Below are 14468 nucleotides of genomic sequence, written 5' to 3'. Positions count from 1 at the left end.
CTCAAGTTATCACATGGACTAACATTATCCATTTCTCTAGGGTCACTATCCATCATATTTGATTGCTCCCCCTCTGAACCAAAGTCCGATAGCACATTGTCCATATCTCTTTCCTCTAAAAGTTGTCCCCCATCTTTCTCTCCATTTCCAGTCAAAAAATACTTTTTCAAAACAATTTTCCGAACAAATCTGTTCACATCTACTAATGTTTCAAATAGATTAAAATCTGCTGTAGGCGAGAAAGACAGACCTTTAGATAGGAGAGAAAGATGGTGTGGACTTAACTGCTTGCGTGACAAATTCAATACTGCATCCTCCCTGCTTTCCCTTTCTTCTTCTTGTGTTGGAAACTCCTGTGCTGATCTATTTCTCCGTCTGCTGCGCCGGGTCCTGCCCTTTGCTGCTGCATTTGCTGCTGTCCTTTCGCTTGTTTTGCTGTTGCTTCTGGTCTGTTGCATTCTTTGGTCCGTTGCGAGCGTCTGTAGTCCCCCTCTATTTCGTTTTTTGATTCATTGATACTTCCATCAAAGGACTTTTTACTCGTATCATTGAACACCTCGAGTGCTAGACTTTCCCGATCACTCTGTGGAGACGAAGAAACAGGAAAGGGAGAGCGAGCAGTATCTTCATCTAAACCATATGAATCATCTGCACTCGAAAAACTAACATGTTTATGTTGTGGAGTTCTTTTTAAAATGGATCTAGGGCCCCTGTAATGATAACTTCTAGGTTGCCTTTTCACATACACATTTCCTTCATCATAATCTCTTCTATCTCTATCAAATTTCTTTACTTTTCGAGCTATGATTAAATCCTCCTCCTTCTTCAACTTCATGTTCAAACTTTTCTCTAACTCAATGTAATTTTCTTCTGTCGCAACTTTCAATAACTCATCTCGAGTGTGCTCCATTTCAGTCTTTGCTTTACTTAAAACTTCTTTTTTATAGTCAACCAATAATTGTATTAACCTGTTGGAGCAATCTGTAAGAATCATATTCCATTTTGTAGTAAACTCTTTATCCTCCGTGGTGAATGTGGGGAACTTTTTTATTCTTAGACCACGTGGAACCATTTTTTCTTGCAAATATTTTTCTAATGTGGCCACGTCCCACCAAGCTCTTATCTCCCTAAACCGGCATCTCTCCAAAGTTACAGAGAGTGTTTCTACAAATCTCTCAGATTCTGTGTTTCTGCTAAAAGCCTCATTCAAACGCTTAAGACGCGCATCCTCCATTTTAATTAAGGCTTTATCCAAATCCAAATAACTAATTAAGAAGATTCATAAATTAAACCAAAAATTGAACCAAAAATTCATTAGGGCTTAATTAAGCAGAACATACGGATCAAAATATTTTGTCCTAGAAAGATGCCGATCACTGGAAGCGCTAAGTCAAATAGTTAATATACTTTATACGAGATGAGCACAGCTTTGACTACTATTAACATACAAATACAAGAACAAATTGCTGGCTTCTAATCTCTAATGAGAAACTGCGTGTGGTATTGGAAAATGGGTGTAGATTCGTTACCAGGCGTGCCAGAACACTTGGAAATATTTTATCTCCAAGTGATGTTTGTGAGAAAATAAATAGCCCGAAAAATTGGCTGAGTATGGTTGGCACTTTTCGCTGTGGAGCGAGTCGTTGTGTAACCTGCAAGTATATTGAAAAAACCACAGAGTTTACCAGCAATAGTACTACCTATACTTATCCAAATAAATGTTACATTAATTGTAACACCACATATGTTGTGTATTTGCTAACTTCAATATGTGGGAAGTACATCAAGGAATTTGAAATGCAGGATGCGTGAACATATTCACAGTATTGAGTCCCAGAGCAACAGTACAACAGTGTCTAGGCACTTTAGAGACTGCAACAGTAGTGACATTAGATACCTCAAAATACAGGGAATTGAGAAAATTTATCATTCTTCAAGAGGTGGAGATAAAATTGCAAGGCTTCGGCACAGGGAGGCATATTGGATCTTCACTCTAGATACCAGACAACCTAAGGGGTTAAACCTTCGTTTTGATATTACATGCCACTTGATGTTTTGATAATTTTCTAAGAAAAAATAAATTTTTGCACTGATTGAAATGTTTAAAGCAACAACATCAGAGTGTTATCAGTAGAATCAGATATATCCAATCGTGTTGTATGTGCATCATGTTGTAAGAATAAAGCGATTTAGTGCAATGAAAATGTTTATGTTAAAAAATGGACTTTAAGATATCAATATTCGTTTAATTGGTATACATAAATACATTTAGAAATTGATACATAGTCCACAATGATATACTTACATAGATTATACATTGATGCATATTATAAAATAGTTATGAGTATTTCAAAATTGTTATGTATTTAGGTAGTAATACACACGATGACATTTTGTATTTGAAAAAAGTTACCTTGTAGATGATTTGTTCTGAATGTTAAGAGTTAATTTATAATGATTTGGAGTCCATTAAGCACACCTATGTAAGGTGAATATGGACGTCACTTCCTTTAAATGTGTTTAAATACTTGAAACAGTTGTAACCAATTATGTGCCTATGATTACGTATCTTTTGATACGAAACGCGTTAGGACGCTGCTTTTAACATGAAGAAATAAAGCTACACTTTTTATCTCAATTGTCACGGCTGCAGGAGTGCGTGCATATTCATTTCTGAGTTACAGTTACAACAGCAACATCCAGAGCGGCAGAAATAGCTACAGAGCCTGGACTAGGGTTAGGCAGATGATGATATAAAAAGTACATAGCCAGCAACCCCCCCCCCCCATATCGTTGCACCCTAGGCATGTGCCTCTTCTGCCTACCCCTAGTTCCAGCCATGGCTCTGTTAATCTCTAGAAATCACAAAAATAATTAAACAAAAAGTGTGTTCATACTGTTTAATAAACAAATGGAGATATTAAGATTAAAAAGTTGTTATTGCTGGTGGATCTATGATGAATGATGAAATAGTGCTCTGAACATCAAACGGAGACAGAGGAAGACTGAAAAAGATCACTCCGTGGTGCTCACTAGTATAACCCCTGGCCAGTGCAGTTTTCGGATTGGTTGCTACCTTCTGATTAGTTGCTATTGGTTACTGCCCTTAAAGGAAAACTATACCCCCCAAACAATGTAGGTCTCTATAAAAAGATATTGCATAAAACAGCTCATATGTAAAACCCTGCTTCATGTAAATAAACCATTTTCATAATAATATACTTTTCTAGTAGTATGTGCCATTGGGTAATCATAAATAGAAAATTGCCATTTTAAAAAATAAGGGCCGCCCCCTGGGATCGTAGGATTCACTGTACTCACAAACATACCAACAAACCATACATGTTAGGTCACATGAGCCAATTAACAGACAGAGTTCTGTCTTTTGCTTCCACACTTCTTCCTGTTACAGTTAGAGCTGTAGTATTTCTGGTCAGGTGATCTCTGAGACACCACACAGATCATCACGAAATGGTGGCTCAAGGCAAGTGATGTAAAAGGGCAATATTTACTGAAATATATATTCCAGTTTGGTACGATTCTTTAATATGCCACTTAATATGATATGAACTATCTGTTGCTTAAGTGTTCATTTTGGGGGTATAGTTTTCCTTTAAGCAAACTTAGTGCCTTTTATTACATAACCCCCTTAATATTTTAGCTGAAGGACCTTAAAGCAATAGACAAGGAATGATCCTCCCCAACAGATTATGCTTTTTTTAATCATAAATTTAGTTATGCTAATTAAGGCTCAGATTTGGTTTGGTATTGAAAAGATAAAAAAACTAAAAAAAATGGATTTAGTGCAAAATTAATGAATAAATAATAATAATTAATCCATATCTGACTTAAAACCAATCTATATGAAACAGACAAGAAAAGGTCCAATATACCTTATGCAAAAACTGCACAAATGCAGTTACCAATAGCAAACAAATATATACTTTTATTTTAATTTAAAGTCATTGGTTGCTATATGTTGCACTGCTGCAATTTAGCACCCTTGATAGTCCTGATATTTAGTATACTGCCAATTTGGGTGGCACAAAGAATCTGTAAATATACAAACATTCATAAATGACTGTCTGCATTAAGCTTGTCCTAGTATTTATAAAGTTCAAAAACATAGATTTTCTTATTTATACATTACAGAAAACTTAAAATTATGAAGAACATACCTGCATACTTCTTAGAGTATCTGCAGTTTCCACTGGTGGCATGCTTTTAACAATTCGTCCATCCCAGCTGTTCCAGTCTTCCTGCTGTTGATCTTTTTCTATATGCTTCGTCATTAACAGGAAACTGTCATATGACATATCCTCACAATCTTTGGAACAATCTATGCCAGCTGCAGTACCAAGTAACTGCCGAACAATGGTCTTTTCTTTACAAAGATTACCTGGTATAAACACATGAAGGTTTTCCAGGGAAGGGATCAGCACCTGGGGAGAAAAAAACAGTACAGGAGCACACATTGGTGATTAGAGGGTTTAATGGGTCCCTTTAATAATTTTAAAGGAATCCCAAAGCACCAAATAAATGGACTAATAATCAGGTGTCTTGTTTCTTCAAAATGTTGCATACATACACTTTACGTGTATCTTTAACTTATGGCTCAGGTTTTTTTTATGCTGCACATGTGCACATTTTGTAGATTGTAATTTTGTATGCTATAAATTTACACCATGGGTTCTGGAGGAAGGTTACTTTGTTTCCACTATGTACTCACTTGTACTGTATATGGTTGAAATGACAATAAAACCCACTTGACTTAGTTACATATTTGAAAAAAGACAAAGCCCATCAAGTTCAACCCTCCAAAATGAAAACCTAGCATCCATACATACACCATACTTTTTACACATAAATTATATATACACATATATAGAAATTAATTCAGAGTATTGCATTAGCAAATGATGCAGATGTATGTATGATGACAGCCAGTCTAAGTGCCTACAGCATGATAGCCTATAGGTTACGGGAAAGGGATAAACTCTACAAACATGGGGATTTTGACAGAGTTTGAAAGGTGTGGCACTGCAGAAAAGAAATGGGTGAAATACAAATACAGTCTAAAGCTCTGAGCAGTATGCCCTTTGGTTATAGTTATAATTTTTTTGGGATATACAGAAACAATAACCCACCATTGTTAATCCAATCCATAATCCAGTTATCAGAAATGCTTGCTAGCCCCTTCCTCATAAGGAGAGCTGCAGCAGACAGTATAAATCATATTGAGCAGCATTTTCAAGAATCTTGAAAAACTGGAATATTTAAGTAAATATTGACCGTTTACATCTTTTCCCTTGAGCCCCCTTTGTGATGTGTGTGCTTCATCAGAGATGTAACAGGAAGAAGTGTGGAAGAATGGGTGATCTAATGCCCATGCTCAGAATGCACAATCATTTACTGTGAGAAAGGAGGGGGAAAGAGGAGTGCATTGACATCTAGATGGTGCTAAATGGAAAGCGAAAGTAACTGGCTGTCCCACCTCTATGTCCGAGGCAAGTTGTGATTGACCGCTCAGAATTTGAAACATATGAATAAAATGTATATATGTTTTAATTAAAAAAATAAAAACATAAAAAAAAATTTGGGCTCCATGTTTCATTTGAAGCTTTTACACCTTTTTATGTCTGAGTGGACAGGTCCCCTTTTAGTGTTGGTAGATGTAGTAACAAGTTAACCATATAAAGTTGTTGGTATGGTAAGCTTAAGGCCTACATGCTGAACCCTTGCATGTCCTGTTTTATAATTAATACTTGAACTATGAAAAAAGCAAGCACTTACTGGTGTTTCTCTGTAGCCCAGGTGTAGTTGCCCTGGCCCATTGGGTCATATGTATAGAATTGATTTCTAAAAAGACTGACGTTCACAAGTATGAAAATAAATAAAGTCAACATGGTGGGTATATGCTGTTAAGATATATTTTTATCATCGTACATGTTATTTTTAAATAAATTGTCTTATTCCATTCCTAGATTGGGGAACTCTGTCATCTGTATCTGTTTCCTAGATTTTCAACCTATTTTTGACAGAGAAGGTATAGCGTTATGGATAACATAGTTCACATACCTTTGCATAATCCTTAGCTTTTAAAAATGCAAGTAGTTCAAGAATAGTAGAGGCAAAAGTAAATTCTGCAGCTATTTCCAAATCCTGGGAACAGAAAGCACATTTCAAGATGAAGCTTCAAAACAATATATGAGAAACCCAAAATGAAAGAGAGTTATGTACCTTTCTCAGCATCTTTGCAAAGCCAAGTGCTTTGGATGCTCTCTCTCTGGCTTCATGAAAAAGCTCTTTTAGCGCTCGGCTGGTTTCTATAACAGATCTCCTGGTAAAATAATCAGAACAGAAAACATGTTGGGAATGTCTGTCCTAGGATATGATAGCTGTAATTATACAACAGTGAATTTTAAGATGGTTCGGTTTAGATAACAGGTGTGACAGCCATGGATCAGATGTCAGTTTCTACAGTCTCATTTATGGTTTGGAATACATTTGTCCAAAACTGTTTAATCAAGGGTCAGGTCCACCACATATGTATTTCATCTGCTGTTTCAAAATATCCTCAAGGAGATACCACAGCATACAGGTACAGTATATAAAAAAGACGTTATAACAATAAGAAATAAAGTCTGACTCCAAGGCAAGGTTGGTGTACACCAGTGATCACCGGCTAGTGGCTCTTGAGCATTGTGTTGCCCACCAACCTATTGGATGTTACTCCCAGTGGCCCTTAAAGCAGGTACAGGTATGGGATCAGTTATCCAGAAATCCATTATCCAGAAAGCTCTAAATTATGGAAAGGCTATCACACATAGACTCCATTTTATTCAAACAATCCACATTTTTTCTCTTTAATAATAAAACAGTACCAACTAAGATATAATTAATCCATTATATACATATTAGAGGCAAAACCAGCCTACTGGGTTTAAATGATTTTCTTGTAGAGTTAAGGTATGAAAATCCAAATAACTAATCTGTTATCCAGAAAACCCCAGGTTCTGAGCATTCTGGATAATAGGTCCCATACCTGTACTTATTTTTTTTTAAATTCCTGGCTTAAAGAATAGTTTTAATTACATAAAAACCATGTGCACTGCCAAACAGATCCTCCTGTAAGGTCAGGTAAAAGTCCACACACAAGTTGTGGTGGATACATGATAAATATCTAAGGATGCCGTTCAAAAGTTTTAAGCAGGTTATGGAAAAAAAACAAACCATTTTAAGGGGTTGTTTACCTTTAATTTACTTTTAGGTATGGTGTAGAGCGATTTTCTGAGACAATTTGCAATAGGTTTTAATTTTTTTCGAGTTAGAGATTTTTATTCAGCAGCTCTCCAGTTTGCAATTTCAGCAATCTGGTTGTTAAAAGGGATCACATTTGAAGACATTATCATTGCCAGTTAATAAGGATCTCAAATACATTGTGTTAATAAAACAATGGTTCTATAAATGGATAATTGAGGAAGGGCTACATTTACAAACACCCAAGGAGTTCTGTGGAATGTAGTATACCCAAATTTACTATTCCCCTACTAAACAAATCTTCCTCTCATTATAAATACTCAAAAGCTCCATGGACATTTTTACAACAGTTTATGGCGTATTAGTAACACTTTAAAATGCAGTCATTGTCAGCTTTACTAGAATGTTCACACTTTTGCATTTCTTGTGCCTTGAAATTTAATTTTATATACAGTTACTATTTGTGTGAACAAGTGTTATACAAAACAAACTAGAAAACAAGTAGGAAGGTATTGCTTTGACAAAATGCAGAAATTGTAAGATGGTGGTCAGTTTATTCTTGCTTAACCCTTTGCTTGCCAAGCACGTACGGCGTACGTGCTGGCAGGCAAATGCTCAGGCTGCCAAGAACGTACATTGTACGTTCTTTGGCAGCTGAGCTCTCTCTCTGCTTCGGCGGCTTTTGCCGCCTCCGCAGAGAGTGGGGAGAGAAGACAGCCCCCTAAGCAACGAGGCTGGGGGGCTGTCAAGTCGGATCTGCGACTCGATTGTCGCAGATCCGACTTCAAAGTAGCAGACGCATCGCATGGAGCGTCTGCTACTACACTCACCTTCTTCCTGCCTGCAGAGCCGCCCACGCACTTCCTGCTGCGCAGCAACTCTGCAGACACGCTGCCAGGACTCCTCCAAAGAAGACAGCGATTCTCCTGCTCCAAAAACGGTAAGTGCACGTTTTTTTTACACACTTACCTGCACCTACACATACTTACAGTACATTTTAGTAAAGATTGGAATTTTTTTTAATTTTAGCACACTTGGTCCCTTTTGTACAGTTATTTACACTTATTTACACTTATTTACATGTATTTGCACACTCAGATAACTTTTATTAGTGCACAAATATGTATACACAAACAGGTGTTTTTTTGTTTTTTTTTACGAATTCATTATACGGTTATCTTTTGTTTTTTTTGCCTAAAAACGTGTTATTTTGGCAGCGTGACTATTGGATAATCAATTTCGGCCACTAATTACGCTGTCAGAACAATTATTTTGTTATTTCATTGATTTACGCTATTTTTGTGGTTTTATTGCAATTTTATCGCTGCATTATTGTTCCTTATGTATCTTTAGTATAGTTTTGCTGTTTGGTGCTTTGGTATAGAAAGATAGATTTTACTTAGTTTGATCCGCCAAAATATGTGCTTTCCAAAAATATATGGGTTTCTGGGGGTCTTTTTACAGTTTGGGGGTCTTACGGCACATAACGTACAGTTAGGGTTCTCTTTTCTGCAGCTTAGTTGGCTAGCGTGAAAATTCATAGGCACGTTTTTCATTTGGGGTCCATACACAACACATACTTTGGTAAATCTATACATATTGGGCATCAAACTATTTATTAGACCTCTGACGTCCATATTTAGAGAGATTTTTCTTTGTACGTAAAACATTGTGTGTGATAAATGCGGCAAACTGCAAAATTTTTAGGCGATTTTCAGAAATGTTGTAAAAACCTATATGTTTAGAAAAGCTTTGCAGTTTGGTAGTCTCGTGTAGAAAGACGTTGTTATCTTTGTTGGAATCGGCAGAATGTGTACTTTCCAAAAATATATGGTTTGGGGGGTCATTGATGTTAGGAGGGTCTTGAGGCACATAATATGAAGTCAAGGGTCTATGTTCACAGAAGGCGAATCGGCAGCGGAGAAAACTCATATTCACTATTTTTATTTGGGGTCCGCACATGCCAGCTGCCTTGGTATATCTATGCATATTGGGCATCAAACTGTTCAGTAGACCCTTGGCATCAATATTTATGGTGTTTTACAATTGTATGTAAGAAATTGGGTGAAATAAATGCGGCCAATTGCAATATTTTTAGGCGATTTTCAGAAATGTAAAAACAGTTGCTTTTATCGCCAAATTTAGGAAAGGCTTGCGACTTGGTACTTTGGAGTACAAAGACATGCATACCCAATTTGGATTCGCAGGAATGTGTACTTTCCAAAAATATATGGTTTTATGGGGTGAACGCACTTTTTTCTACCTTTGCCCCCCTCCCAAAACGATGTAAATGTGTTGATTTTGCAGTACCTGAAATGACAGACCATATGGGGGTAATCGTTTTGGGGCCCCTATATGCCACGTGCTTGGGTACACCTATACATATTGGGCATCAAACTGTTCAGAGGACCCTAAGCTTTCATATTTGGGGTGATTTCTCTTGATACCTAAAAGTATGTGGGACATACAATGCCGCAGGTTGAAAATTTTGAGGTGACTTTTGGAAATGTCACCAAAATCACCAAATTTAGGAATGGTTTGCGGCTTGATACTTTGGTGTACAAAGACATGCATACCCAATTTGGATTCGCAGGAATGTGTACTTTCCGAAAATATATGGTTTTATGGGGTGACCGCACTTTTTTATACCTTTGCCCCCCCAAAAAACAATGTAAATGTGTTTATTTTGCAGTATCTGAAATGACAGACCATATGGGGGTCTTCCTTTTGGGGCCCCTATATGCCACGTGCTTGGGTACACCTATACATATTGGGCATCAAACTGTTCAGAGGACCCTAGGCTTTCATATTTGGGGTGATTTCTCTTGATACCTAAAAGTATGTGGGAAATACGATGCTGCAGGTTGGAAAATTTGAGGTGATTTTTGGAAATGTCACCAAAATCACCAAATTTAGGAATGGTTTGCGGCTTGGTACTTTGGAGTACAAAGACATGCATACCCAATTTGGATTTGTGGGAATGTGTACTTTCCGAAAATATATGGTTTTCTGGGGTGAACCTACTTTTTTCTACCTTTCCCCCCCCCCCCAAAACGATGTGAATGTGTTGATTTCGCAGCACCTGAAATGACAGACTATATGGGGTCTTCATTTTGGGGCCCCTATATGCCACGTGCTTAGGTATATCTATACATATTAGGCATCAAACTGTTCAGAGGACCCCAGGCTTTCATATTTAGGGTGATTTATCTTGATACTCAATAGTATGTGGGACATACGATGCGGCAGGATGGACATTTTGAGGTGATTTTTGAAAATGTCCCTAAAATTGTCAAACTTAGGAACGTTTTGCAGCTTGGTGCTTTGGAGCAGAAAGACATGCATACCCAATTTGGATTCGGGGGAATGTGTACTTTCCAAAAATATATGGTTTTCTGGGGTGAACTTACTGTTTTCTACCTTTACCCCCCCCCCAAAACGATGTAAATGGGTTGATTTTGCAGTACCTGAAATGACAGACCATATGGGGGTCTTCCTTTTGGGGCCCCTATATGCCACGTGCTTGGGTACACCTATACATATTGTGTATCAAACTGTTCACAGGACCCTAGGCTTTCATATTTGGGGTGATTTCTCTTGATACCTAAAAGTATGTGGGAAATACGATGCTGCAGGGTGGAAAATTTGAGGTGATTTTTGGAAATGTCATCAAAATTGCCAAATTTAGGAACGTTTTGCAGTTTGGTGCTTTGGAGTACAAAGACATGCATACGCAATTTAGATTCATGGGAATGTGTACTTTCCGAAAACATATGGTTTTCTGGGGTGAACTTACTTTTTTCTACCTTTGCCCCCCCCAAAAACGATGTAAATGTGTTGATTTTGCAGCACCTGAAATGACAGACCATATGGGGGGGTCTTCCTTTTGGGGCCCCTATATGCCTCATGCTTGGGTACACCTATACATATTGGGCATAAAACTGTCCAGAGGACCCTAGGCTTTCATATTTGGGGTGATTTCTCTTGATACCTAAAAGTATGTGGGAAATACGATGCTGCAGGGTGGAAAATTTAAGGTGATTTTTGGAAATGTCACCAAAATTGCCAAATTTAGGAACGTTTTGCAGTTTGGTGCTTTGGAGTACAAAGACATGCATACCCAATTTAGATTCATGGGAATGTGTACTTTCCGAAAACATATGGTTTTCTGGGGTGAACTTACTTTTTTCTACCTTTGCCCCCCCAAAAACGATGTAAATGTGTTGATTTTTCAGTACCTGAAATGACAGACCAAATGGGGGGTCTTCATTTTGGGGCCCCTATAGGCCACGTGCTTGAGTACACCTATACATATTGGGCATCAAACTGTTCAGAGGACCCCAGGCTTTTATATTTGGGGTGATTTATTTTTATACTCAATAGTATGTGGGACATACGATGCTGCATGGTGGACGTGTAGAGGTTATTTTTGAAAATGTCCCTAAAATTGCCAAACTTAGGAAAGTTGTGCAGCTTGGTGCTTTGGAGTAGAAAGACATGCATACCCATATTGGATTCGGGGGAATGTGTACTTTCCGAAAATATATGGTTTTCTGGGGTGAACTTACTTTTTTCTACTTTTACCCTCCCCCAAAACGATGCAAATGTGTTGATTTTGCAGTATCTGGAATTACAGAACTGATAGCTCAAATGGGGTGTCTACATTTTATGGCCCCTATATACCACATGTTTAGGTAAACTGATACATATTGGGCATCAAACTGTTCAGTGGACCCCAGGCTTTCATATTTGGGCTGTTTTACATTGATACCTAATGATGTGTGGGAGATATGATGCTGTAGAGTGGAAGCTTTGAGTTAATTTTTCAGAAAATTCACCAATTTCTATAAAACATTATTACTTTAGGAAACAATTGCAACTTGGCAGTTTGGAGTACAAAGATATATTTACCCATTTTTGATTCACCAGAATCTGTTCTTTCTAATAATGGGTAGTTTTCTTGGGTAAACCTACTGTTAGTGGAATGTTTGGCCTTGAAATCAGAAGTATGCTGTTTGGGGAGCGGTGCTTTAGAAATTTGGTAGTGTACTGCTTAGAGATTTTGATCTATACAAGTGAGAAATCTCCATAAAACGATATATATTTGGTATTGCCGCGTTCAGGAGACATAGACCTTTCCAAATCGGCTGTGTTCTCGTACATAAAATAAATGATGTTTCTGATATATGTGATTGTTCTTTGTGAAACATGATTTTTTTCATTTTATTAGACACTTAGAAGCCTATATTTTTTTACAGAAGTAGAATTACACCAAAATTCTTACATATTTTTAAAGTTCAGGTTGTCCTGAAAAAAAAAAATATATAGTTTTACTGGGTAAACTAAAAGACCGCCCCAGGAAAGGCCCTTAAAGTGAAAGAGTACAAAATGTCTAAAAACTGCTTGTCGCATCTAGGACAAAACGGCTGGCAGGGAAAGGGTTAAAGGGGTACTGTAAGTATGATGTAGACAAATATTCTGTGACATATTTGGGGGAGTTTCAGTTTAAGGTTTATTCATTTTGACGTCTTTCTTAATCTATGACAATTTCCTATCCTATTACTTACTATAAGCCCCCTGGTAAAAGTCACCTATTGCACATACAGTGTTCCCCGCTGAACAGGAGATTCTGTAATTTCACTGTGTACATTGCAGATAATTTTACCATTTAAAATGTTATTCTATATTGGTGTATAGGCAATCTTAGATCATTGTCACTTATACGGAGCCAGAAATTCACCATGGAACAGTTTTCAGATAAGCTATTATTTCTCTATTATTTCTGAATGTACTTGACCATGTCCCAGATCAACATTTAATTTTTTAAATTTTTCTTCTATTATTTCTCCTACTTGGGTGCTATTCTCATATCTACCAGTATTGGGAGTGCAGGAGCATTTTTAACAATGCAAACAATCTTTAATTTCATTTTGATCTCTACAATGCTGAAGCCTTTTTCCGGTAATCTGATTTTGGAAGGCTAATAGGGGGTCTGTGGATACATCCATGTGCAATTTACTCTTGTAACAAAAATGCACATTTTAATAACCACCTGTACCAGCAGTGTTAGCCATTAGGGTTGGCATTTAATCCACCAATGGTCAGGGGAGCTAAAATGGCTTGTTGTCACACATGATAGTATTAAATGAAAAGTACATTGAGTGAAGAACATGGAGCAGACATCCACCTGTAACCGTTCTGTGTATGTCAAGCCCCACACAATTTCATATAAGAAGAAGCCATGACAGACAGTGAGGGTCATTTTAACCATGGCTGGTTTGACTTGAAAGCAGGGGCACGTAATTCTCAGTGGTTATGTGATTTATATGCTGTAGTGCTGAGATTACCACGGACACCAAGACAGCATGCCTGTTTCTCCATTTGCTAAAATACAGGACAGTTTCTCCATGGAGCCCCTAACAGTTCAGGCAGCTGAACTCTTTAGCAGTGGTGTCAGGGAGCTGTTATCTTATTACTGGCTCATTGGATAGTTGAGTGGGGGGGGGGAGTGGGTGATATCAATCCATCTTGAAGTGCAACAGTAAAGGGTAACTGACGTTTATCAAAGCACAAGTCATATAACTAAGGGCCCCTGGGAAACTAAGGCTATGGGCACACAGACTGAAGGTTCCAGCTGTTGCCGCCCTGCATATTTTTTCAGGCTGAGAGAAGAGGATCTGCTCTCTTGAACTGAATCCAATCAGTCTGTGTGCCCATACACACAGCGAAGCTGAGGTCCGCCCAAATACGCGAAAGGAAGCATCTCTGGGCTGACCTAAGCTTCACTAAGTATGTGCGCGTGCGTGCTGATCAGATTCAAATCAATGGTGTAGGAGCAGAGAGCAGATCTGCTTCTCTAGGCCTGCAAATAATACACAGGCTGACAACAGCTGAAGCCTTTAGTCTGTGTGCCCATAACCTAAGTACATGTCTAGCCTCATGGCAAATTTCAAAATAAAATATAAAAAAAATCTGTTTTCTCTTTTCAAAAACAGATTGCAAACAGAATTCTGTAGGAGGAGTGCTATTAACTGATGCATTTTGTAAAAGCATTTTTTTCTGTGACAGTCGCTAGAAGCTGCAGGCTTATACAGTCCTCTTTCCTGCTGAGGAAACAATATTGTCATTGGTAGCAGTGCCCCAGAGGATGTGGCCTGGAGCCACTGGCATTTTCCAGGATGCAGAGGCATTTTGGGGCATATACGTGT

The 14468-nt window shown here is 37.9% G+C and overlaps 1 protein-coding gene across 11 annotated transcripts in view; it reads right to left on the bottom strand.

Moving 5' to 3' along the window:
* Window positions 1-14468, bottom strand: part of map3k4.S (mitogen-activated protein kinase kinase kinase 4 S homeolog) — a 136395-nt gene that overhangs the window by 59034 nt on the left and 62893 nt on the right. For all 11 annotated transcript variants that reach the window (XM_041564508.1, XM_041564504.1, XM_041564501.1 and 8 more), the window contains 3 exons: window positions 6241-6340; window positions 6079-6162; window positions 4179-4442 (listed from right to left, as the gene is read on the bottom strand). In XM_041564508.1, the coding sequence (XP_041420442.1) occupies window positions 4179-4442; window positions 6079-6162; window positions 6241-6340 (448 nt within the window). The remainder of the gene's footprint in view (window positions 1-4178; window positions 4443-6078; window positions 6163-6240; window positions 6341-14468) is intronic.

This window comes from Xenopus laevis, chromosome 5S (genome assembly GCF_017654675.1).
Source record: "Xenopus laevis strain J_2021 chromosome 5S, Xenopus_laevis_v10.1, whole genome shotgun sequence".
In the NCBI taxonomy this organism is placed as follows: Eukaryota; Metazoa; Chordata; class Amphibia; order Anura; family Pipidae; genus Xenopus; species Xenopus laevis.
This window is presented reverse-complemented; position numbering and strand designations above follow the sequence as displayed.